Source organism: Theropithecus gelada, chromosome 16 (assembly GCF_003255815.1).
Source record: "Theropithecus gelada isolate Dixy chromosome 16, Tgel_1.0, whole genome shotgun sequence".
NCBI lineage: Eukaryota > Metazoa > Chordata > Mammalia > Primates > Cercopithecidae > Theropithecus > Theropithecus gelada.
The window spans coordinates 55409704-55434661 of NC_037684.1; the positions used below are offsets into that span (position 1 = coordinate 55409704).

The window sequence follows — 24958 nt, forward strand, 5'->3', positions numbered from 1 at the left end:
CTTTCCGGAACCCCAGGCTGGCCTGTTCTTCTCGTTCCCGAAATCCAGTCTGGGCTCTCGCCTCCTGTCTCTACCCCAAGCTCATGTCTACCCAGTGCCCCCGCACAGCCACCCATGGGGTGCTGCCCTTATGGGTCCTGGAGGCTGCATCCACCCCACCCCTCAATGCTGGGGTCCAGGTTCCCAGGGCTCCCTGCTCCTTCCTCCCTCTCAGCCTCTACTCCTTTGCCTAAACCCAAATCTTCTGTGTCAGCCTGGCAGCCCGTGGCGCTACTGTGTTGGTGAGGCTGTGACGGCATCTTTGGCAGGGGCGAATGCCTACAATCTGCTGACTTCAAGCAAATACTATTCTCCACAATGGGCCTCTCCTCGTCAGCTGAAGCCAACTTCCCAATGTCTGCACCTCCTACACGTTTCTTACTGGTGCTGTTTCTTGGCCAGAACCTTGATACACCGCCAGTCCCAGTGCCTTCCAGGGAAACCCGGGGCTGCCACGCAGGCTCCTTCCTCACTCCCTGGCCCAGCCCCGGCTCTGGCACATGGCCTAGGGATGTGCGGGAACTGGGGATCAGAGGACAGAGGGCATCCCCTTCACGGTCCCGTGACTGGGTGGGGCGGAGCTGGAGAGCTTGCAGCTGCCGGGTCAGGGAGGAGGGAAGAAAAGATGGCGGCAGAGATCACATGCGGTTTAATTGTGGGAGGCTGAGAGCAGCATTTTTACCAAATTGGTGTAAAAATGAAACGGGGTCCGGACGTGAACACTGACAGTTACAGTAAATTTCAAAACCCGAGCAGCAATTTGAATCATTTCTTGAAAAACAAACACAGACAAACACCAAACACGGAGTTAGTGCCCGGCGCAGTCCGCAGGGTTGGAGGCCAGCCCTGCATCATGGGTGTGGCCAGGCACTGTGTGCCTGTGCAGGGACCCAGCTCCTCGGGGACTGGCCCACACGACCTCCCACGCAGCAGGCTGAGCCAAGGCCTGGCCAAGAGGGGGCCACAGCCAGCAGGCCTGGGTGGCCACCCATGCCCGCAGGGGACATCGGGGAAATGAGGGCAGTGTGCGGGACCCACACGCTGCCTGAGGAGTCTTTGCAGGGTGGACAGGCCTGGGGTCTCTACCAGCAATGCAATAAATATGCAAATCCAAGCGCAGAAAGACCAAGCGCAGACCCCACGGGCGCACGAGGCCCAGCCCGGTTCCTGCAGGCATCGCCGGCTCTTCACAGACCAGGAGTCTCCAAGTCGGCGGCTCTGGTGTCCCCGAGGTGCCGTGGGAGGCGGCGGGTGGGTGGGACATGCCTAACGCCTACGTCTAGCAGCCTCGGAGGGCAGTGGCACTGGGCCGGGCAGGGTCCTACCGGCAGGACCCTTCCTGCCCTGTTGTGTGGCAGGGGGTGGGGATGGCGGAGTGGCCTCGGTGGCGGGGGGCACGGGCCTAGCCCTCCCGCACGCTCACACGTGGCTCAGCCAGGGAGCTGTGGATGATGCTGACGATGGACTCCAGGCCGCTGCCCTCCAGCAGCGTGCGGTGGTCACCCTCGATGACGTGGACAGACACTTTCCCGTCGCATACCTGCAGGGGGTGCCATCAGCCGCTGCCCCACCCACTCCCGTCCCCGTTCCCGTTAGGCCGCTTGCACACCTGGGAGAGGTTGTAGTCCGCGCCCAGGTCCTCGCCGTAGGCGCCACCCGTCTTGGCACGCAGCAGCATCACATTGCCATGGTACTTGGCCTTGGGCGTGTACTGCTCGGCGGCGCGCAGCTTGTAGTAGAAGGACAGGGCCGCGAAGCTCAGCTCCTGGCGGTCCAGGCCCTGGTGGCTCTTGATGATCAGGTCCACGGCGGCCGCCACGCGCTCCTCCAGGCCCTTCAGCGGCAGCAGCGCCTCTAGCACCTGCGGGGTTGGGCTCTGAGCAGGTGCCGCCAGCACCCACAGCACCTGCGGGGTTGGGCTCTGAGCAGGTGCCGGCAGCACACACAGCACCTGCGGGGTTGGGCTCTGAGCAGGTGCCGGCAGCACCCACAGCACCGTGCTGCACCTTTTTTTGAGACAGAGTTTTGTTCTTGTTGCCCAGGCTGGGGTGCAATGGTGTGATCTCAGCTCACCACAACCTCCGCCTCCTGGGTTCAAGCGATTCTCCTGTCTCAGCCCGAGTAGCTGGGACTACAGGAGAGTGCCACCACGCCCGGCTAATTTTTGTGTTTTTAGTAGAGAAGGGATTTCTCCATGTTGGTCAGGCTGGTCTCGAACTCCCGACCTTAGGTGATCCGCCTGCCTCAGCCTCCCAAAGTGCCGGGATTACAGGCGTGAACCACCGCATCCAGCCGGGATCGGCTATTAAAGGGGTGAAGCCGGGGGGCCTTTAATAAAGCTCTTGGCGTCCCATCCCACCCTTCCTTTCTTGCCCAGTGCTCTGGGTCCGGCAGCCTCAGGGGTGTCGGGGACCAACCCTGTTGTGCTCCATGTCCGTGAACTGCTGCACGAAGAAGCATATGGCCTCCGTCTCGGCCTCAGCCTCACAGCCTGGGGTCAGCTTTGCCCGGTAGCTCTGAGAGGAAGGAGGAGCTGCTGAACAGATGGAAGGGGCGGAGCCTCCCAAGCGACCATCCCCCACAGCCGGGCACAGGGAAGGAGCCCAGATGTGTGCCACAGACCTCTAGGGCTGGCCTGGCTCTCACCTGGGTGTAGGCCAGTACGTAAGTGTGCGAGCCATCGAACAGGAAGAGGCTGTTGTGGGTGGGGGCTGGGTTCTGCTGGGCCTGCAGCTGGGAGCACATTTCAAAGGCCACGCAGGCCCCATAGGAGTAGCCGGCCACGCGGTAGGGGCCCTCGGGCTGCACCTGCCTGATGCAGTCGATGTAGTAGGCAGCCAGGCTGTGGATGCTGTCGAGGGGCGCAGCTGCAACGGCAGTGCCAGGCACTCAGCATGTGCAGGTGGCAGCCACGGGCCCCGTGATGGCCAGCACTGACCACCACGTCCAGAGGAGGGCCCAGGAGTACCTCGGGTGCACTGCAGGCCATAGGTGGGGATGCTGAGCCGGGAGGCCAGGCTGTGGAACACGGTGGTGGAGCCCTCGATTGGGTGCACCAGGAATAGGGGTCGCTCAGAGCTCTGCACTGAATTGAGCCGCATCAGGGTGGGGCCCTCGGGGTTCACCAGCAGGGAGCGCAGGTTCAGCTGAGTCTGCTGCCGGGCCAGACCGTCCTCCTTGGGCGTGGGGGATGCCAGCTCTGTGAAGACAGGGGCAAATGCCTGGCTGGTCTGGCTGCACGGCCCTGGCACCCACGCAAGGACACAGACACGCACGCAAGTCCCCACGGTGCTATGTCTGGTGGGAGTCGGGGTGGAATGCTCAGAATGGCACCGTGATGAAGGGTGGGATGCCTGCTGGGACGTGGTCCAGATAGCAAGGAGGAAGGGCTGGGGCAGCCCGGAGACCCCACTCCCGCCTGGTCACTCGCACGCACCGCTGGCCGCATCTGCCTTCAAGGACAGCTCCTGCAGTCTCCGGAGCGTTAGCTGCCGCACCTCGCGCATCGACAGCACCAGGTTGAGCTCGCGCTCCAGCGTCTGGCGCACCTCCACGCTCATCAGCGAGTCCAGGCCCAGGTCCGCCAGTGAGCTGTCCAGGTTGATGGCAGCCAAGTCGCGGATGCCTGGAAGGGATGTGCTCGGTTGGCAATTTCGGGGGGGGGCGTGGGGACGGCCTGCGTGGGGCAGGGCTGACACCCAGGGGTGTGCAGGCTGTGCATCTCCCAACGCACCATCACCACAGTGACACCTGCGCCCGCACCCTGGCTCTGCAGATGGGGAAACTGAGGCACACAGGGCCATGACTGCTATGTCCGTCCCAAGACCCTGATGCCAGCAGGGGAACCACCTGGCACGGCTCCTGCTGGCAGTGCTCACCCAGGATGTGTGCCACGGCCTTCACCAGGTCCTGCTCGCTGTCCCTGTCCCTGTAGGCCGCAGCCTTCTCAGCCAGCACGAAACTGCTCAGGACCATGTGGGGCTGGTTCAGGAAGAGGTCCAGCACCTCCAGGCACGAGGCCACACGCTGAGGCAGCGTGCCACCGATGACCGTGGCGTTGATGTTCACTGTGTCCGCCAAAATGCCCACGTCGCCGATGGCACCCCACTGCACGGCCAGGCCTGTGGGCAAGGGGGCAGGTGGGCAGGGCTGCGGGGAGAAGGTGGGGGTGGGGAGTGGCCACTGGGAGAGTGGGGGTGGGCAGGGCCAAGGGGAGAGGGTGGGGCCCACCTGGGAGGCCTTCGTGGCGGCGTTTCTCGCAGATGCGCTCCATGGCAGAGTTGGCAAAGCCATAGTTGCTCTGTCCGGCATTGCCGCGCCCGGAGCTCACAGAGGAGAAGACCACAAAGTAGTCCAGCTCAGGGCACGCCTCCCGGGTCACCCTGTGGGCACGCGTGTCACTCCCCATCGGCCGGCACCCCCAGGAACCCCCAACCTCCCACCCCAGGAAAGGCCAGAGAGGGCTGTCAGCGAACCACCTCGGCTCCCACAGCCCTGAGCCCAGACCCCAGCAGAGGGGGGAGCAGGGCTGCGCGGTGCCCACCTGTCCAGGTTCAGGGTGCCACTGTACTTGGGCTTGCAGACGTCCTGGAAGAACTCCGGGGTCTGGTTCTCCAGCATGGCGTCTCTCAAGACCTGGGGGAGGCATCCTCAGCACTCCCTGCGGCTCCAGGGCCTCACCCGCCCACACAAGGCCCTGCCTTGGTCTCGGGGCTTCCCCTCACCATGGTTAGGTTGAAGATGCCGCCCACGGGTCCGAGCTGCGCCGCCTCGGTGATGAGGCCCCGGGCCCCCTCCAGGGAGCTGATGTTGCTGGTGGACACCAGCACCTGCACGCCCTGGCGCCTCCACTGGCGGACCTGCTTGGCCTGGTAGCCTGCGGGACACAGGACTGTGGGCTGGACCGGGCCAGGGTACACAGTCTCTTCCCCACATGCCAGGCTGGGGAAGTGGGGAGCAGCCGCAGAGCCCTGTCCAGCAAGCGCCCGCCAAGATGGAGGGGAACAGACCCCACACGCCGTGACAGCCCACGATGGTGGGCTACAGAGAAGGACTCAGGGGCCCGGGGCTGCGCCTGGCCCAGGCTGGTCCACAGGCACCCCTGCCGACTCACCTGTCCGGACCCCGGAGCGAGAGGTCAACACGAGCTTCTGCGCCCCACGCTGGATCAGCCACTGTGCCAACTCCAGGCCGAGGCCACCCAGACCTCCAGCGATGATGTAGCTCTTGTAGGCCGGGCAGAAGGTCTTGGAGATGGCCGACATCAGCGTGGGTTTGGCCCCCTTCAGCACTGCCTCCGGCTCCTCCGCAAGCACCTGCGTCCGGGCAGCAGCACCCACCAGCTCAGGCACTGCCTGGGGACCAGAGCCTGGGATGCCCGAGGCGCCAGGACTCCTCCCTCACCTGCACGAGGACTTTGCCGATGTGCTTCCCCTGGGCCATGTAGCGGAAGGCGTCCTCCACCTGGGCCCCAGGGAACACTGTGCACTTGAGGGGCTGTACCACCCCATCCCGGATGCCGGCCTGCAGGAGCGCCGCCACCTCCTGCCATTCAGCACTGCCATCCAAGAGCGCATCCAGTAGGATCCCGTGGAATGTCACGTTCTTCAGGAAGATGGCCATGCCTGTGGGCAGGGGACGTGCTCACCCAGGGCCTTCCACACGTCCACCCACACCCATCCATGCCCACCCCCGCCCAGGTGCTGCCGGCCTCACCAAGTGGGTGGTTCTGAGAAAGGTCGAATTTGCCAATTTCCAAGAAGCGACCGTGCTGAGCCAAGCACCTCACGCTGGCCTGCAGCTTCTCTTCCGCCAAGGAGTTCAAGACCAGGTCAACACCTACGGCGCCAGAGGGGCCCAACAGTCACACCCACTGCAGGCCCAGCCACCGCCGCCCAACGGGCCAGACCCCGCTTCTCCCTGGGCAGGAGGCAGGCGGGGGCTGTGGGGGCTGTGAGGGCTGCTCACCCTTCCCGCCCGTGTGCCGCAGGACATGCTGCTCGAATGATGTGTCCCGGGAGTTGGCGAAGCTGGTGCTGTCAAGTTGGGGGAACCTGGCCTGGAGGTATGCCCGCTTCTCGGACGACCCTGGTGGGGAAAGGAGGTGCCGCTGGTGAGCTGGGGTGGTGGGGCTAGGAGGGCGGCGCCCGGCTCTGGGGGCAGGGCCTTACCCACGGTGGTGAAGACGCGGCAGCCCAGACTGAGGGCGATGGCGATGGCGGCCTGGCCCACGCCGCCGGAGCCCGAGTGGATGAGCACTGTCTCCCCGGGGCGCACCCGCCCGCGCACCACCAGCGAGTAGTAGGCTGTGCAGTAGACGACGGGCACTGAGGCCGCCTCCTCCAGGGTCCTGGGGATGCAGCAGGTGGGTCAGTGCAGGCCTGGCCACCATCCACGTGGGGCCCAGGCTCACACCCTGGACACACTCACCAGTTGGATGGCACATCCCAGAGAAAGTCCGGTGACAGCAGGACAGAGGTGGCCAGGCCCTCGGCGGGCACCAGTCCCATCACACGCTTGCCACTGGGGTCTCGGCCCGAGAACTCCATGCCTAGCAGGTTGTCCTGGGAGGCCCACTTCCCTGGGGGAGACGGCACTGAGCCCCCCACTGCCCACCCTTCCCTCCCAAGGGGCTTCCAGTCAGGTCCTGGCTGCTGGGGTCTCTGTTCCCCGGTCCGGTCCACTCCCACGGCCCCACGCCACCCATACCTGGAATGGCCTCAGGGGACAGCTTGCCGGTGGCCAGCATGATGTCACGGAAGTTGAGGGAGGCGTAGTAGACCGTGCAGAGCTGGGCGCCGGGGCGGGAGGGCTGGGCATGGCGCAGCGAGGAGCAGACCCAGCGGATGGAGGACAGGTCCCCCCGGGTGAGGGTGGTCACAAAGGCGTGTGCTGTGGGCTCCTCAGGCTTGTCTAGGGAAACAGGAGGTGGGGCTACTGCGGGGCCTGCAGGCGCAGTCTCCCGGGAGGGGCAGGGCAGTGTGGGGGGCTCACCCTCCTCCAGCAGGAAGTGGCGGAAGGCCCCCCAGGCCCCGTCGCGGTAGACGTTCATCACCAGGTCTCCCTGCAACACCTTTTGCAGCTCTGCAGAGCCCGGGTCCACCTCCGGGACGCGGGAGGTGCTGCTGAGGTTGGACAGCAGCACGCACCTGGGGGCAGAGGCGGTGAGCTCAGGCTGGGGACGGGGAGACGAGTGGGGAAGGGGAAGGGGAAGGGGAAGGGGTGAGGGGCCGTGCTCCTACCGGAGGCGGTGCCCGCCGGGCTCTTGGCGGAGACAGTTCACCAAGCCCACCACGCCCGAGGTGGCACAGTTGACGGCCTTCAGCCACACAGGCCGGGAGGACTCTTCGTCAGCCAGGATGCCCTGCAGCGGGACAGGGACGGTCAGGCCACACTCGGCAAGCTGGGCAGTGGGGTGGGGCCTGGAAGTGGGGTGGGGCCTGGAAGTGGGGCGGGTCCTGACCTTCAGCGACTCCACCCAGCGGAAGCTGGTGTCGTCCACCGGCAGGAAGATGGGGCTGTCCTGCGGGGCGGGCCGGCGGCACAGGAAGAGTGCAGAGCCGTAGAAGGACTTCTTCAGGCCCACCAGGCGCAGCGACACACTGGAGAAGAGGCTCTCCCACGCGTCCTGTGGGGGTGGCGGTCAGCACCCGGCCGGCCTGGTCCTCACCCGGCCCCCACCTCGTCCCCCTGCCCGGCGGCCGCACCTGGCTCAGGATGCCCTGGCCATACTGAGGCTCAGCGGAGGTGAGGAAGGCCACGGTCTCCCCGAGGGGGTGCCCCCGGAGCAGTGTGTGCAGCAGCAGGAAGCCCCCTTCTCTCAGGGTAGCCACCATGTTGCTGAGAGCTGAGGCCGGGTCCCCAAGGGCAGCCACAGCACAGTTGCACACCAGGAGGTCAGTGCTGCCCAGGGTGCTGGGGGCAGGGTCTGCAGGGTCCCACTGGCCCTGGGCAATGTCGTGCTGCTGCAGCTGGGCCTCGGCAGCCTCCAGGGCCTGAGGGTGGCGGTCGGTGGCTGTGTAGCTCAGCTGCAGCAGGGGCTGGGCGCCAAGCAGGCCTGGGATGCGGGAATACAGGTGGCCGTGGCCAGCCAGCACCTGAAGGGGGTAAATTCTGGAATCAGCCCCACACCAGGCCGGTGCCCCTGACCTGGGGCTGAGCAAAATGTCTGAGACCAGAGTCTGGCAGAAAGGCTTCCCCGTCAACCCGATGATGGTGCCAGCCGCGGGCACGCACAGATGTCACTGGTCTTATCCCTGGGGTCCTGCCTAGGTGCACCTCTTGGAGCCCACGGGCCCTCCACGGTGGCTGTGTGGACTGCACAGGACGCCTGCACAGAACCACAGGCAGCTGGCCGGCCCCTCCCACTGCCCAGGGCCTCCCCGTGTCTGTGTCTCCTTCTGTGACTGATGTTGGGGTGGGTCGCACGACGTTCAGGGCAAGGGCCTGGCTGCCAGGAGGCACCCACCTCCACCACCTTCATTTTCCGGCTGGGCATGTTCTCCACAGCAGTGTCCAGGCAGGCCCTGAGTGCCGGGGAGTCCAGGAGGCCGCTGAGCAGAGGGTCCTCTGACAGCTCAGGCCTCTTCTGGGCCAGCACCTGCGCCAGCTCCAGCTGCAGGTTCCCGTTGAGCTGAAGCCTGCAGGCAGCTGACAGCAGCTGGGGCAGTCCCTGCTGTAGGGGGTCCTGGGGGACCTGGGCCCCATCCAGTCCGGGCACCACCATCCTCAGCCCCTGCTGGGTCACCTTGGTCTGCAGTGCCTGCGCCAGCCCTGGGGAGGGAGGGAGGCAGGCCTGGTGTTCCCAAAGCCCCAGGGCATCTGCCTGGCATGGGCTCTCAGACCCACGCTGTCCTTCTGGGGCCAACACCCAGCTCTGCCTACAGGACAAGAAATAGCTGAGGGATGAGGAGGGGGCTGCCCACCATTGTGACGTTGACTCCTGACCACCACGGACACAGTGAGGGGCCGCATTCAGCTGCAGAGGCTACTCTGCCTAGCCAAGGTGTGACCTGGGGCTGAATCTGTCATTTTTGCCCCCAAGACCCCCTTCAAGACTGAGAAACAATGACCAGGGACAAGGAAGACGGGGGGCTGGGGAGGGAGGGATGCTGCCATCATGAGCTCCGGCCGGAGAGTTGAGCTGGGGTTGCTGACTCCGAAGGGGGCCCCATGGAGAGGCAAGTCTGGGGTCAACACGAAAGGGAGGCGATCGCTCCCCATCGCCAGGGGTGTCCGAAGTTGGCAGGGCCGGGACCTCACCCTTGCATAGCTGCAGCTCCTTCTGCAGGGCAGCACGCTCAGACAGGCACCCCTCCTCCACGTGGGGCGTGAAGCAAAACTTCTCCAGGATGGGCACCTGCTGGTCCTGCTGCCGCCGCGGGGCCGACTCAGTGTGGACACGGGACATGTGGACGCCTCCGGCCACTGTGATGCTCAGCCACCTGCTCACCACCACGTCAGCCACTGTGGGGACAGCCGGGTGAGTGTGGCACAGTAGGCTGGGAGCCCTGGGTTGGGGCCGGGGCGGGGCTACCTTGGGCGTCGTCCTGTAGCGTGTACAGCTTCTGCCTGTGGGTGGCAGGGTCGATGTGGATGGCGGTGATGCGGGTGGGCAGGTGCAGGCTGCGCTTGGCCAAGCCCAGGATGGATGTCTGCAGCATGGCGTCCAGGAAGCTCACCCAATTGTCCTTCCACAGCAGCCTCCCCGACTCGCCTGCACACAGGGCCTGGTTGGTGCTGTGGAGCTCCCAGGTCCCTGGGCCCACCTCCCAGAGCCCGCCGGGCCCCTCGGCTCCCTCCGAGGCTGCATGCCCAGCCGTGGGTGCCCTCTGTGGCCCCCACAATGGCGACCGCCCTCCCCGGTGGCTTGGGCAGCAGCGTGGTCAGTACCCACCTTCCAGGCTGGCCTCCAGGATGCCATGGAAGTGAGGGCCATAGTCGTAGCCACGCAGACGCAGCTCCTTGTAAACCTCAGCCTGGGTCAGGAAAAGGGGCTCCTCGGGGTTGGGGGTGGGGCTTTCCGGGTGGTTGAAGAGCCTGGGGTCAGGGTCCTCCCACTGGTACACCTTCCCTGCAGGCAGGCAGGTGTGAAAGAACCTGAAGACGGGTGGCATGGCCAGCGGGCACAGCCCCCGCAGCTCCCACGCCACCAGCCCTGCTTACCACTCACTATCAGGTTGCCATTCTGTGACACCTCGAAGGCGCGGGAGGCCTCCAGGAGCCGTACCTCCAGGGACACGGTCCCTGCAGAGCAGGAGAGTCAGAGATCAGAGGGCAGCACCTGCCCCCAGCTGCCCCCGCGTTGGTCCTGGGGTGCCCCTCACCAGTCTTGGGCAGGATGGTGGCCTGGTGCAGCACCACGTCCTCAAACACCACAGGCAGCTGCTCCACGGCCAGGCCCAGGGCCCGGGCCAGCGTCTTCCACACTATGCACAGGTAGCCAGTGGCGGGGAAGATGACGCGGCCGTCGATGGTGTGATCCACCAGGTAGTGGTCGGGAGACTCGGGGCTGGTGTCTGCAGGAGGGCACAGGCCTCAGCACTGGTGTGGGGAGGGAAGAGCTTGCCCACCCGCTGGGCCCCTGCTCACCGATGTTGTAGACGGCGGCCGAGGAGGAACCAGAGCCGTTGGGGAAGTCCTCGGCAGCTGGCACGTCCCAGGCCAGGCTGTGGTCCCACTTGATGAGTGGGGAGATGAGGGGGGTTCCTCGGGGCGCTGGGAACTCCACAGGCGGGAACAGGGCATTGGGGTTGGCGTCGATGCTGTGGAGAAGGGAGGCACAGGCGGCACATCCGTCACCGGGGTCCAGGGGCTCTGGGTTCAGCCGACCCACTCCCTGTGGTGGACCATCCAGGGCTGCTCCCACCAGCCTGGGTCAGTGAGGGTCCTGCAGCCCTGCTCACCCACCCCACGCCGTCGACTGCAGGAGATGAGGCCCTCGATGGGAAGGGACCCACCCTGAGAGGTGCAGCCTGCCGAGGCCGGTGAGGAAGAACTCCAGATTGTCCCTGTGATCCTTCTTCATCAGGGGGATGATGGTGCAGCCCGGCTTCAGGCCACGCTTCAAGACAGCCTGGGGGCGGCAGGGCGCGTGGGCTCCCTTGGTGCTCAGCCGAGGTGCCCGTCCCAGATTCCTGGCGCCCGCTGCCCCCAGGCTGGGCCTACCTGCAGCAGGGCATGGGGCGCGATCTCCAGCACCACTGCGTGCTCAGGCACGTGGCACAGGGCCTCCTGGAACAGCACAGGGCTCACCAGGTTGTTGACATTGTACTCGGCGGAGGACGTGCGTGCCAGGCTGCTGTGCCACTGGGCCTCGGGGATGGAGGTGCTGAGCCAGCGGGCTGAACGTGGCTTCGGCTCCCGGATCACCTGCATGAGGGGCCAGGTCAGTGCTGGGTCACGGGCACCCCGGCCCGCCCCGCGCCCCCCAGGCCGAGTCAGCGCACCTTCTTGAGCGCCTGCAGCAGTGGGGGTGCGATGGCCTCCATGAAGTAGGAGTGGAAGGCCATACCGCCGGTCCGCACCTCCTTGGCAAACACACCCTCCTTCCTCAGCTGCTCCATGAACTCCAACACAGAGGCCTGGACATCGTGGGAGCCTGGATGAGCATCCTGGCCGGGCACCCACCTCAGGCTCAGGGAGGTAGAGGGAACCAAGAGGGAATGCGCAAGGGACCTGGGGACAAGCCTGCCCCATCCCCAGGCCCGTCAGAGCCTCACGGGGCATAGACCGTGGCCGCATGTCCCTGCCACACTTGCAATGGCAGGCGCAGGGGACAGAGGAGCCCGCCTGGGCCGCAGCACCCACCTGAGGTCCCGAGATGGTGACTGTGTCCTTGGAGTTGTGGCAGGCGGGCACCACGCCCGGGGGGCAGCGCTGTTTACACTCCTCCCAGGACAAGCCTATGGCAGAGCCAGCCTCAGAGGCTTAGCGTGGGGACTGAGCCGCTCCCAGCCACCCACCTACCCAGGACACCGCCTGCAGCTGGGGGCAGTAATGATAGGCATGGTAATGGCAGCCTTGGAGCCTTCATGAGAAACGTTCGCCCCCTGCTGTGTTTGACCCGTGGGTGGAGGTGTCATTACAGAGCTGCCAGGGGCAGCTCCTGGGAGCCCAGTCCCAGATGGTGGCCCCTCAGTCCTCTGCAGTCCCGGTTCTTTCCAAGCCCTGCCCACATGTGGCCCACAGGGCTGAGATGGGTGTCAACGGAGGGCACCAGTCTGAGGGAACCCTGGCGACCGGTGTGTTGGCTTCACCAAAGCCCCTGGGTTCTTACTATGCCGGGGCTGTGTCCCAGGGGGCTCCACGCAGGCCTGATGCCCATGGGCACGTGCCTAGGCCCAAGGCTGCCAGGTGTGGGAGCAGTGGGGCAGCTGCACGGGGACTTGCGCACGGCTGTGTCTGAGCTGGGTATCCCCGGGCCAGCGGGGGCCACTCTATCCTACAGGGGCCAGGCCAGGGCTGCAGGTGAGGACCCCACAGCGAGAAGGCAGCCTCCTTTCTTGGAGGTGCTGGGGGCCCCTCCGGGAGACCTCGGGGACACCTACCCACGGCTGCCATGGCGCCCGGCGGGAGATGGGCTTCTTTGATGCATTGCCCCCTCCAGTAGGCAGCGAGGACAGCCTCCTCCTGGGACAGGCAGCCGTCAGCGTAGCCACAGGCCACCTCCCCCAGAGAGTGGCCGATGATGCCGTCTGGTCTCAGCCCCATGCAGCTCAGCAGGTCTATCAGGCCTATCTGGGGTAGAAACAGGACACTCAGCTCGAAACCTCCAGCAGGTGCAGCTGTTGGGGGCGGCCCCCGGCCCACTGGGCCATCTCCACCCCGGCCGCATGGACCCTCCCAGGTCCCCTGGCAGGAGAAGCCCCTGTGGCCCCAGCACCCAGGCCCCACTGAGACCCCTCCCCTCCCTGCTCCCGTCCTACCCCCAGCACAAGGCTCTGCCCAGTGAAGAGGCTGTCAGGGTCCTGACTAGAGACTGCAGCTCCTGGGCTCCAGGGAAACCCAGAGCCCTGGGCTGGCGTTGCACACACATGGGCAAGCTGGGTCCTACCTGGATGGCAGTTAGGCTCACGAAGGCGTGGACGATGTCGTCAAAGGTGCTCTCGTCCATGCTCAGAAGCAGCTGTGACACCTTCAGGCCGAACGGCTTCACAGCCTCGTCGGAGCGCAGGATGGAGTCTCGGAAGCGGTCCAGGCGCATGAGGCTCAGCCCCATCCCGCGCCACTGCGTGCCCATCCCTGTCCCAGAGGGTATGTCACGAGGCTTAGCGCCATCCCGTGCCACTGGGTGCCCATCCCTGTCCCAGAGAGCACGTCACGACACGGCACGAGGCTTAGTGCCATCCCGTGCCACTGGGTGCCCATCCCTGTCCCAGAGAGCACCTCAGGAGACCACCAGCTCCAGCTCGCCTGCCCTCTCCCCAGAGAAGGGACCACCTTGGGGACAGAGTGTGGGCTCACCAGAGCAGATGAACCAGAGCGGGCGCTCGCCAGCAGGCACCTGCTGCACCTCTGGGCCACCGTGCTCGCCACCCAGCACGGCATAGCCGCGGAAGGGCATGGCCGTGGTGGGGATGGCCGCGATGTCATTCAGCATGCTCAGGAAAGCCAGCTCCTGGCTGTGCTGGAGGCCCTGCTCCAGCAGCTCCTGCACGGCCTCAGGGGTGCGTCCACTAGCCCGCAGCAGACGGGGCAGGCTGGCGTGTGGGGCGGGTGCCGGGGGCGGCTGCGTGTGGGGCCTCAGGATGACGTGCACGTTGGAACCCCCAAAGCCAAAGGAGTTGATGCCCACGTTGCCACCACGGACGGGCAGGGGCTGGGCCACCACTTGCAGCCGCCCATCCAACAGTGCTGGGATCTCAGGGTGGGGGCTGTGGAAGTGCAGGTTGGGGGCCCAGAGCCCGTGCTCCAGGGACAGCAGCACCTGTGGGGGTACATGGTGGGTGGGCAGCCGCCCCACTCCCTGCACTGCTGCCTGAGCTGGGGGCAGGCACCGCCCCGGGACGCTCACGTGGGGCCAGGGTTCCAGGGCCCTCTCCGACACACTTCCTGTCCCCAACCTAATCCTGCCATGGCACAGGGGTCTGATGACTGAGCCACCGTGGCCCTGCCCTCAGCTAGGTCCAAGACCTCCCCTTCGGGCCTTGCTGCCTCCCAGCCTGACGCGGACCCTCCAAAGCCTGGCTGTGGCCTGAACACTAAGGCCCCCTTGGTCCAGATGTTGCATCTCAGAGGCTGCAGAAGACCCGAGTGACTGCGGGTGTCGGGGCTCCTGTGCCTGGTCTCTGAAGAGCCACAGGCCTCTGTTAGTGGGTTGGGAAGCTGTAGACACGGGTGGGCAACACGGGAGACCCTGATGCTGCAGCTGACCTCCCCCAGGCCTGCTCCTGTCTCGCTCTTCCAACCCAAGCGGCTCCTCCAGCTTGGCTCCATGTCTGGCAGGCGCTCGGCAGGACGTGAGACCCCCAGGGAAGGTCCAGCGAGCCTGGCTATGAGCTCTCCCTGCTGTCAGCCTCAGTGCCTCTGCTCAGACCCGAAGCATAGCCCGGGGGACAGGGGTTCCTGGTGGGGAAGCCCCTGCCTCCACTTGGCAAACGGGAAGCAGCAGTGCCCAGCCATGGCGCAACCCAGTCCCAGGGAGCAGGGGGCTGAGGGTCCCCCAAGCCCAGCTCCACCTACCTTGGCCAGGGCTGCCAGCCCCGAGACTGGCTCCGGGTGCCCCATGTTGGACTTCGTGGAGCCGACGAGCAGCGGCTCCTGGCGGGTGGCGCACAGGGCTCGGGCGATGCCATTCAGCTCCTGGGGGTCACCCACCTGTGGGAAACACGGGGGGGTCAGGGGCTCTGGCCAGGCCACCTCTCCAGGCGTGGGCATGGGTTAGGGTCATGGGGTGGTGAGTTGGCAGGGGCGCATCACCTTGGTGCCTGTGCCGTGGGCTTCGATGTACTCAAATGACTCAGGGGCCACTCCAGCCGACTGGTACAAGGAACGGATGAGCTGCTCCTGGGCCTCTCCAGAGGGGAAGGTCACGCCTGCGGAGGGCTTGGCTCAGTGCTGCGGCCCCAGCCCCAGCTCCCACCTGCCCCCAGGCACGCCGGCAGAGCCCACCTTGCTCCTTGCAGCCATCGGTATTGGTGCCGGCGTTCAGGATGGTGGCGTACACCCGCCGGGCCAGGGACTTCTTGGTCAGCAGGACGGCCACCACACCCTCCGAGCGGCAGTACCCGTTCCCTGGGCGGAGCAGCACCTCAGGCCCCAGGCTCAGCCCCACACTGGCCCTCACCCCACCAGGAGGAGCTCTGGGGTGTGGCGTGGGTGTTTGGGTGGGGGGTCCCGGGAGCTGGCAGGATGCTACACAGCATGGGGCGGGTGCAGGGGGCCATGCCACTGTCCTGGCTGCCTCGGCCGCGCCGGCCACACACTCCCGTGCCACTGTCCTGGCTGCCTCAGCCGCGCCGGCCACACACTCCCATGCCACTGTCCTGGCTGCCCAGGACGTGCCGGCCACACACTCCTGTGCCACTGTCCTGGCTGCCCCGGCCGCACACTCACCCTCTGCGTCGAAGGCCTTGCAGGTGCCCTCGGGGCTTAGCATCCCCAGCCGCAGGAACTGCACGGAGGTGTTGGGCTTCAGCAGGACATTGATGCCCCCCACGATGGCGGCAGGGCATTGCCCACTGGAGATGGCCTGGTAGGCGCTCTGCAGGGCCACCATGCTGGAGGAGCAGGCCGTGTCCAGGGCGATGCTGGGCCCTGGAAGGAAGGGCGCCACGGCTCAGGTGGGGCTGCGAGCCCAGGAGACCCCGGGCTTACCTCCCGCCACCAGGCGGGACACACGCTACACGGAATGAGCCCACACCACGTGGTTTCTGCTCAGCATGTGGGGACCTGAAGGCCACCCACCATTGCAGGAGGCTGGGCAGGACCCACCTTTGAAGTCGAAGAAGAAGGAGAGCCGGTTGGCCATCATGGCTCGCTGGCAGCCCACCATGCTGTAGCCCACGAGCGTCTCAGGGTCGCGGCTCAGGGCCTCCGAGGCCTCAGAGCCGCTCACGCCCACCCAGACGCCAGTGTGTGTCCCTCGGAGTGAAGCTGGGTTGATGCCTGCCACAAACAGTGGTCAAGACCCCATGGCTGGGTCCCACAGTGCAGCCCGCCCATCAGCCAGCCCGCCAGCCTGCCCGCCCACCAGCCCGCCCGCCCGCCCATGCAGCTCTAGGGTGAAGGTCCTGTCTCAGCCTACTGGCTTGGGGTGGGGGGCCATCCCAGTGGGACCCTGGAAGGGGCCTAAGGAGGGTGAGGTGTGCTGTAGAGGAGCCGGAGCAGAGCCTGTGGGCAGCAGCCAGCCCAGGTGAGGCCTGGAACAAGAACCAGGTCACAGGGGGAACGAGGCAGAAGGGGCAGGCGGGCCCAGGGGAGGGCACCAGGCGCGGCCAGAGTGGCTCCGGGAAGGACAGAAGGCTGCATTGTCCCCAGGCGACGCCTTTGGCCCCTGTGTCACCGGCAAGCTCTGATGAGCCCATTGGCCAGTGGCCTCTCCAGCATCAAGGGCAGCCTGCGCCAGGACAGGCCGTGATAAGGAGCCGAGGAGACAAAGACCAAGTGTCCAAGCTCAGAAAGGAGAGAGGAACACCGGCCACCCCCAGGGGAGCAGAACCTCAGTCTCGGGGTGGGGCCTGGCAGCAGGAAGGGCACAGGGGAAGGGCCTCCGCCTCTCAGCCAGTAGGGCCCCTCCTTGCCCCGGTGGGCTGGCTCTGCCCTAGGGTGGGTGGGTGTGTGAACCGCTCACACCCAAGGGCAGCCAGGGGCTCAGCCTCCCCCATCAGGAGGTCCTTCTCCACCCAGGGAGGGAGCTCCTGAACCTTAAGAAACGGTGTGGCCGGGCGCAGTGGCTCACGCCTGTAATCCCAGCACTTTGGGAGGCCGAGGTGCGTGGATCACAAGGTCAGGAGATCGAGACCATCCTGCCCAACATGGTGAAACCCCATCTCTACTGAAAATACAAAAATTAGCCAGGCGTGGTGGCACATGCATGTAATCCCAGCTACATGGGAGGCTGAGGCAGGAGAATGGCATGAACTCAGAAGGTGGAGGTTGCAGTGAGCTGAGATCATACTATTGCACTCAGCCTAGGTGACACAGTGAGACCCCGTCTTAGAAATGAATAAACAAACACATAAATATAAATAAAAAAGAAATAATAAAAAAAAATGGCGTTGTGCTTGTCCGAGGTCACGTGCCAGCCAGAGCGTGGGCCAGGCTGGCGGGATGGGGTAGGAATGCCTAGGGTTGGGGAACGTGGGCAGGGTGGTGGGGAGGACGGGAGCGGAGAGACAGCAGGGCCAGTGCTACCTGCTGCTTGGCTGGTGGGGTGGGGGCCCAGAGGGCCCCTCAAGAACCTCCTGCTCTGCCTCTCGTCACTCTAGCCCCTGCCCCTGCCCCAGCACCAGCCAGACATAGGAGCGAGGAAACTGGTACACCCAGGTCAGGGCACACCCATGACACCTCTGGGGTGCAGTTGTGAAACTGTGGCCTACCCCGTGGCCCACACCTCCCTGAGCCCATTGGCCAGGGGCACAGCCAGGGAGCGCAGGTGGTGCCGGCACCTGGTTCTACCAGAACCAAGAACAGAGAGAGCACTGCCTATTCCACACAGGCAGCAGGAGCCCTCGGCACAGCAGTCTCGAATGCCCGACCCACCTGCGTCCACGATGGCCTCATAGGTGACTTCCAGCAACAGCCGCAGCTGAGGGTCCATGGTGTGTGCCTGCTTGGGGTGGACTCCAAAGAAGGAGGCATCGAACCTAGACAGGTCCTTCAGTTTGCCGGACCGCCGGGGCAGGCCGTAGAGCCCTGCGGGACAGGCAAGTGTTTAAATCTCTGACTGACGCTGCCCAGAGATGGGGGCCCTGTGGGGTCCCTAGAGGGACCATGGTGGAACTAAGGACTCTCTGCTATGCCTGGGAGACCCAAACAATGGAACAGGCTCCCCAGGAGGGGAAGACCGTGGCCCCAAAGCGGGGACTGGTACGACCAGGTCTGTTGCACAAGACCCAAGCCCTAATCCAGAGATGGGCCCCAGAACAGAGAGAGCTCGGTGGGAGTGAGGCTGGGGGACCCTCTGCCTGGCTGCTGCCTCAGCTCCACCATGCTGACTCACAGCTTGCCCGTCAGGTAGAGCTACTCTGTGGAAGAGCCTACTGGGCGTGGGGGAGTTGGACCAGCCTCCCGGAGCGCACCTGGTATGCAACCTGCCAGCTCAGGACACAGGCGGAGGCAGCCTGGCTGGAAGGGCTCTGGCCCCCACCTGCCCCCTGCATGGGTGACAGTCCCCAGCCCGTGACCCATCCTCTGAGCTTGGCTCTCCGTAACAAGCAGGTGGGCCCTGCCTGGGCTGGCCCCTGGCCTTGCAGCTCTTGGGGGAGCCTCCTGGGCGCATTTTCTAGGCCATTCTGGTGCAATGTCCAGGAAGGAGGCTGCAGCTTGGACTCGCCCATGGGTGACCAGTGGCTCTGCGGCTGGCACCAGGCTCAGGCCAGTGCCTGGGTGGTGAGGACACAGTGCAGCAGGGAGGCTGGTGTGCGGACTTCCCACCCCGGGCACAGGGAGTCCCGCAGCCACATACCCGCCTTCCAGCGACGGTCATCGTCCGTAACCATGTCCACACCGCCGATGAGGTTGTCCCAGAACTCCTGCAAGTTCTCTGACTCCGGAAGCTTCCCGGACATACCGGCAATCACCACCTCCTCCATGGCTGCTCTGCGGGGCGGGCCGTGTGAGTGCCCCACACATCCCGGCCGCAGCACCCCCGTTAGCCTCGGCACCCAGGATGGGCGGACAACCCAGGTGGGCCAAGCGCCACCCTGAGGGTCCATGTGGGCCCTGGCCCCGCTCTCGCTGGGAGGGGCTGCGTGCTCTGGGAACAGGCCCACCTCTGGGCCCTGACCCATTCAGTTCCGGGTATTGGCTAGGGGACCCCACTGGGGCCCTGCTGCCCTGGCCTCCCCAGGAGTTAGTAGTTTCTGCGCCTGTGTCGGCTTCCACTCAGCAGAGCCTCAGCCCTCCAAGGCTCCTGGAGCTTGTCCCAGACCATCCCTAGGGGCGCCCGGGGGCTCACAGTGAGGGGCAGGCAGGCCACCCGAGATGGGGACAAGGCTCCAGGTGGCCAGCATAAGAGGCATCAAGGAAACGGAGAGGCAGGGTCCCAAAGCCGGGGCATGGAGGTGGCAGAGAGCCCTAGAGGGGGGTACTCAGCGCCCATGCCCACCCGTGCTGGGGTGGAGGCCTGCTGTCCAGGCCAGTCCAAGAGCCACCAAGGCTGGGGAGGGACGAAACGGGGATAGGCCTGTGCTCTGTGGGAAAAGGGGCCCCTGCCCCACTGTGGACCAACCCAGCCAGTCCAACCCCTCCAGCAGGGTCCAACCTGGAGAACCACTCCTGGCCAGGACACGCAGGTGTTGCCTGGCACCCCTCACCTGCGCGGGTGAACCCACAGACACTTGCTTGCCTCCCCATACCGACCCAGAACACAGCAGGCCCTCCCTGAGGCCCGGGTCCCTAAGACCCCGAACGGGTGCCCAGGCTGCCGGCTCCTCATCCACAATGGGGGCTGGGGCAGCCCTGGGGGGAGGGGGCGGAGGCCAGCCCTGGTCTGGCCACTTGCACGAGGCCCCAGGGCCTGATGTGCGGGCCGCCCCTCGGCAGTGCGGCCTCCCTCGGGCCGTCCCGGCAGGGAGGCGGCCGCCTTCCCACCCACCGCGATTCACAGAGGCTTGGCTGCCCCGGGCCGGCTCCAGGCCCGCACGCTGGGTCCTCGCCGCTTGCTATTCACGCGGGGTCGACGGCCAGGCAGGGGGTGGGGACACCGCCGCGCGCCCGGCCTCCCTTCGCCCCGGGCGGGGGCTGCTCGGGACCCCTGCGCTTCGTCCGGGCGGCGCCACGTGATGGGGAGGCCGGCCCCGGCGCCCACTCCCTTCCTCCCTCGCGGCGTCCCCTTCGGGCTGGGCCTCGGCTACGGGGCGGCCCCGGGAGGAGGATGCGGCGGACAGGGCCCGGCGGCGCCTTTGTGGGCGCGGGGAGGCCGAGCTGGGGGCTCCTCCAGGCCCTCCAGGGTCCGCGGCCTCCCCCCGGGGAAGCGAAGTCGGCTGTTGGCGGCGCTCCCCGGCGTCCTTCCCCCGCCATCCGCCCACCTGCTCCGCGGGGCCCCGGGCGCTTCCGAAGAGGCTCAAACACCGAAACCCAGGCAGGCCGTGGAGGCGACCCCCGGATACGGGGCCAGGCCATGCGCGCCCTGAGGGCGGAGGATGAGGAGCCGGGCCGCCCCCCGGACTCCGGCCCCGGCCCCGGCCCCGACCCCGACCCGCGCCCCGGCCCCAGCGCCGGCTGCTCGTACCTGGTGAGGGCGCAGGCGGCGGTGCGGGCGGCGGAGAGCGAGGCTGGAGCGCGGCGGAGCGGGAGGCTGAAGCGCGGCGGAGCGGGAGGCCGGGGCCGCTGCCGTCTCTCTGGCTCCCTCTAGGCCGGCGCCGGCGCTATTTAAACAGCGGCCATCCCCGGGCGGCCACGCCACATGGGCTGACAGCTTGGCTGCGCCGCCCAGGCCAATGAGCGTCGGGGCTGCGCCCCGGGACCCGGCGCGCCGCCGCCGGTGGGGTGATGCCCGTGCGCGCCGCCGCCCGAGCCGGGACCCTGCGCGGGAACGCGCCGGGGGGTGGGGCTGGGCCTGGGGGGTGCCGGGGGCGGGGCGGGCGGGAAACCACCGCCCCCCGACTTCCGCCTCCCGCCTCGCGGGCCCGGACGAGCACGCGGCTGTGACCGAGCCCGCGGCGCGCCTCCGACCCCCGTGTTCGCCGGCGCCACGTGTGCGGGATGGGAATGCTTGGGCCACACTGGGGACTACACCGCGGCCACACCGGGGTTCCCGCCGGCCGCGGCGGGGCGCTCGGACCCACAGGCGCGCGGAAGGACGGACGGACCCGTCTGCCCGCATCTCGGCCGCCGACTCCACGCAGCCGTCGCTGCCCGCGCGGAGTAGGCTGAGGGCGTGGCGCGGCGGCGGCAGCAACCAATCGGGTGCCAGGGGCGTTCGCGCCGGCCCAATGGCGGCGCGCGGGTGGGCGTTGCTAGGCGATAAGGTGATGGGCGGGCGGCGGGGCGGTCCCGGATGCCGCGCGGGCCGCGGCGCGAGTGCGGTCGTTGACCCCGGCCGCGGGCACCCGGGCAGGGGTTACTGCCGGTCATCTCAGCGCCTCCCGGGTTTTCCTCGCGGGGCCGGCGGGGAACCCAGACGGACGCCAACCCACCCGACGGCCCCTCCTTGGCAGCCTCCCGGGGATGGGGATGAGGCGCAGGGCCGAACGGGCGAGCGCACTCCAGGCCGCGGGAGCTCAGCGGAGGGGAGGGGCGCGGCCACGTGGCCAGCGGGGTCGACCGGGACACCCACCTGGTGTGGTGCGAACAAAGGGAGCCGCTGCCCCGCTTCCCTGGGCGAAGGCTGCGAGTTTTTCAGGGCGCACCCACGGGTGGGGGCTCAGCCCGGCCCTCGTGCGTTCTCTCCCTCCCGAGTGATTTCCGTTCTCGAATGGTTGCCAGCTCGGCAGCCTGAGCCCTGAAGCGTGCCCTCCCTTTTCTGGCAGCCTCGCGCCTGCGGGGCCACGCACCCCACGGGGGGCAAGCGGGCCTTGTGAGGCCACAGGTGTCCCTGGCTGCATGTCCTACTTTTTGGGCTCAGGAAGCCCGGGCCGCTGAAGGGGAACCGGAGACTGGGGCCCCGGCCCCTCTGCAGGTGCGCGGCCTCCTCCCTTTCCTGAGAGCAGGCCTGAGGGTCACGTGGCCACTCCACGCGTCTTTTCCCTTCTGGGGCTGTGGTTCACGCACCGTGGGACGGAGGCTCAAGGAAGGACAAGGGGAGACAGGGCTGGGGCTGGCCCCGCACTGCTGTCCCCACTGCGGGGATTCTTCTGATTCAGGGTGAGGCCCTGTGTCAGCCTCAGGCATGCAGGCACACAGCTCCGGCTCTCCATGCTCCAAACCTCCCAGGTGGCCCTGGGGGCTGCCAGTGCTGGTGGTCAGTGGCCAGCAGGGCCCTGCTCTCTGCAGCCTGTTGGGGGCTGGGCCAGCTACAGGGGAGCCCTGGCTGGCTCCCAAGGAGCTTGGAGACTCGTCCAGCACCCCGAGGGCTTCTACAGAAAGTGAGCGGCAGCGGCCGGGCTTGGTGGCTCACGCCTGTAATTCCAACACTCTGGGAGGCCAAGGCGGGCAGATCACGAGGTCAAGAGTTCTAGACCAGCCTGGCCAATGTAGTGAAACCCCATCTCTGCTAAAAATACAAACATTAGCCGGGTGCGGTGGCGCGTGCCTGTAGTCCCAGCTACTGGGGAGGCTGAGGCTGGAAAATAGCTTGAACCCAAAAGGCAGAGGTTGTGTGGGAGACCACAGAGCACTGAGAGCCCCCCAGCCCATCCCCACCTCCGTCTGTGGATTCGCATGAAGCAAGTGAGGGACGCTAATTTCAAATGCCTGCGCGGCAGTGACTCCTGCCTTGGGGACTGCAGCCTGTCTGTGCGGTGTGATCTCTGCTTGTCACGTTTATCCAGCCTGCACACCTTTGAGCTAGGCCAGCTGATGGCACTGTCTGTATTTTACACGGGTGTAAACCGAAGCTGCAAAGGTCCCATGATTTGCCGAGGCAGCATGGCAGGTTAGGGCTGAGAGCAGCGTTCTCCCATCGTCTTCCCAGAGAAGCTGTCTGCCCGGTTCAGAAAGGTGGCCCGAGGGTATACGGCAAGGCCTGTCACTTCGCCTAGCGGGGTACCGGCTGCCTCCACCCCTGCACTCTGCTGTGGGCAGAGTGTGACCAGGCCTGGGTGCCAGGCGGGGGGGGGGGGACAGAGGCAGGGCTTTGGAGGAGTGGGGGTGGGACATGAACCCCCGACAAGTCACCCTCCTGCTGGTGCTGGTTGCAGAGCACTGTGTCCGTGTGGAGGACATGCAAGGACTCTTGGAATTGCTTTTTGGCGGGGTAGTGTAGTGTGTTCCAGGCAGACGGGCATCAGTTTACATGTGTGTTTCTCGTCCTTGCAGGTACCTGGCCCTGGGCACCCAGGTGGCAGGGATATCTTGCTGTTATCCTTTGTGGGGGTGGGCGTGGAAGGCCCAGCAGGGACCGTTGTCCTGGGTTGGCCTCCACCCTGTCAGCGCCTGACATGCACACCGCGACCTGCATGAGGCCCAGGTGCCCACCTGGCTTCCAGGGGTCACTTTGGCCAGGTTCACTGGTATCCAAGGCTCTCACTCCTGGGAGGGCTCCTCCCATGGCACTCTCGGGAGACACTTGCTCTGTGGGTGGGCTTTCTGCTCTGACCCCTACCCACTACCAGGCTCTGAGGAAGAGGCCACGCTGTCCCCGACACCACTGGTGTGCAGGTGGCTGTGGGTGGTGACACAGGCAGGCCAGGCTCTGGCACAAGCACTTCATACTGCATTTCCCAAGTAGGACAGATAAACAATGCTATGGCCAAGCAGACGCCCCAGGGAAGAACCTGGTTTTAATGGGCCTGGCGCTCAGGGAGGCCTTCGGTCAGCAGGGTCGCCTCAGCACTTGGGAGCCTGTCCTGCAGCTCCCTGCCTCCACCCTGCACGCTGCGCCCACACACCCCCACCACGGAGGTGAAAGCTCAGGCACCATGCGGAAGCCCCGAGGGGGGTGGGGCGGGGCGGGGGGAGGAAGTCAGTCCTTAATGTTGTAGTTACGGATCTTGGGGGGCCTCTGGCAGTCTTTAACTTTTGCGGGATGAGACCGGGAGGCTCCTGTGGGCTTGGCCTTTGCCTGGGCTGCCGTCTTCATCCCTGGGGTGGCAATGCCTGCCTGCATCTTGACGGGGCTCCTATCGACTGCTGGAGGAGCCGGGAGCTCTATCAGGCAAAGAGACAGGAGAAGAAAACAGCATGCGTCAGGAGGGGCAGGAGGCTGTGCTCGCACGCACTGCACATGTGCAGTGCTTCTGTGTCCCCGGCCAGCGGGGGCCCTGTGACCCTTGGCCTGGCTGTCCTCCAGGAGTCCATGAAGGCCAAAGGATCCTCCTGGAGTGACCAGAGAGCCGTGGCCTCGCCTTGCTCAGTGGGTCCTGCTTGGCAGGGGCTGGGCCTGCCCCTCCACTGGACACCTGGATATCTGGCTCTGAAAATGGTCCTGCCATGGCCATTTCGTAATGGGTCCCAGGAGGGGGCGGGCTGCTGCGGTAAATGGTTGACTCGAAGCCTCTCCTCCCAGGCCGCCCGGGTGTCCCTACCCTCTGAGACACATCCCCTGCCCCCGCCTCCTCGATGGGCCAGCAGCGCCAGGCTTTCGAGGCCAAAGGAAAGGCCGCGCTAGTGGGTACCATGTGGCTGGGAACAGGCCAAGGGCCCAGGAGTGTGCCACACACAGAGGCTGGGGCCTAAATGCCAGGTAGCCCTTCCAAAGCATCGGCTGAGACCGTCTTCGCAGAGAGGTGTTGTAGGGGATCTGTATCTGGCCAGTTTTTCTCTATTTTTCATTTTTTAAATTAAGAATGTGGGTTTTTTTTTTTTTGGTAAAACAGCAGCAAAATGTTACTACAAATCCATGGCAGGTCCCGGCGCTGTTGCTCACGCCTGTAATCCCAGCACTTTGGGAGGCCAACGGGGCGGATCACCTGATGTCAGGAGTTCAAGACTAGCCTGGCCAACACGGTGCAACCCTGTCTCTACTAAAAATACAAAAAATTAGCCGGGCGCGGTGGTGGGCACCTGTAATCCCAGCTACTCAGGAGGCTGAGGCAGGAGAGTCGCTTGAACCCAGAAGGCGGAGGTTGCAGTGAGCTGAGATGGTGCCATTGCACTCCAGCCTGGGTGACAAGGGCAAAACTCCATCTCAAAAAAACAAAACAAACAAAAAATC

The 24958-nt window shown here is 65.9% G+C and overlaps 2 protein-coding genes across 2 annotated transcripts in view; both read right to left on the reverse strand.

Moving 5' to 3' along the window:
- Positions 1 to 673: 673 nt before the first annotated feature.
- On the reverse strand, positions 674 to 20682 carry FASN (fatty acid synthase). The gene is made up of 43 exons (XM_025361645.1): positions 20435 to 20682; positions 18668 to 18801; positions 17743 to 17895; positions 15973 to 16146; positions 15595 to 15795; positions 15151 to 15273; positions 14959 to 15074; positions 14722 to 14856; positions 13504 to 13966; positions 13094 to 13281; positions 12588 to 12777; positions 11848 to 11942; positions 11487 to 11621; positions 11206 to 11409; positions 10998 to 11113; positions 10630 to 10802; positions 10365 to 10556; positions 10204 to 10284; positions 9935 to 10111; positions 9575 to 9754; positions 9301 to 9504; positions 8507 to 8811; positions 7746 to 8135; positions 7502 to 7666; positions 7281 to 7402; positions 7033 to 7187; positions 6748 to 6951; positions 6469 to 6619; positions 6210 to 6388; positions 6007 to 6126; positions 5755 to 5877; positions 5443 to 5663; positions 5153 to 5354; positions 4764 to 4915; positions 4583 to 4674; positions 4270 to 4421; positions 3918 to 4160; positions 3476 to 3664; positions 3008 to 3238; positions 2686 to 2906; positions 2457 to 2555; positions 1649 to 1900; positions 674 to 1579 (listed from the first exon to the last, which is right to left on the reverse strand). Exons 2-43 carry the CDS (start codon positions 18792 to 18794, stop codon positions 1442 to 1444), a joined length of 7533 nt encoding a protein of 2510 aa, XP_025217430.1. The 5' UTR covers positions 18795 to 18801; positions 20435 to 20682; the 3' UTR covers positions 674 to 1441.
- A 2870-nt stretch (positions 20683 to 23552) lies between these two features.
- The window catches only part of CCDC57 (coiled-coil domain containing 57), a 104591-nt gene continuing 103185 nt past the window's right edge, over positions 23553 to 24958 (reverse strand). Inside the window, exon 16 of the mRNA XM_025363493.1 lies at positions 23553 to 23952. Coding sequence (XP_025219278.1) covers positions 23768 to 23952 — 185 coding nt within the window. The 3' untranslated portion in view covers positions 23553 to 23767. The remainder of the gene's footprint in view (positions 23953 to 24958) is intronic.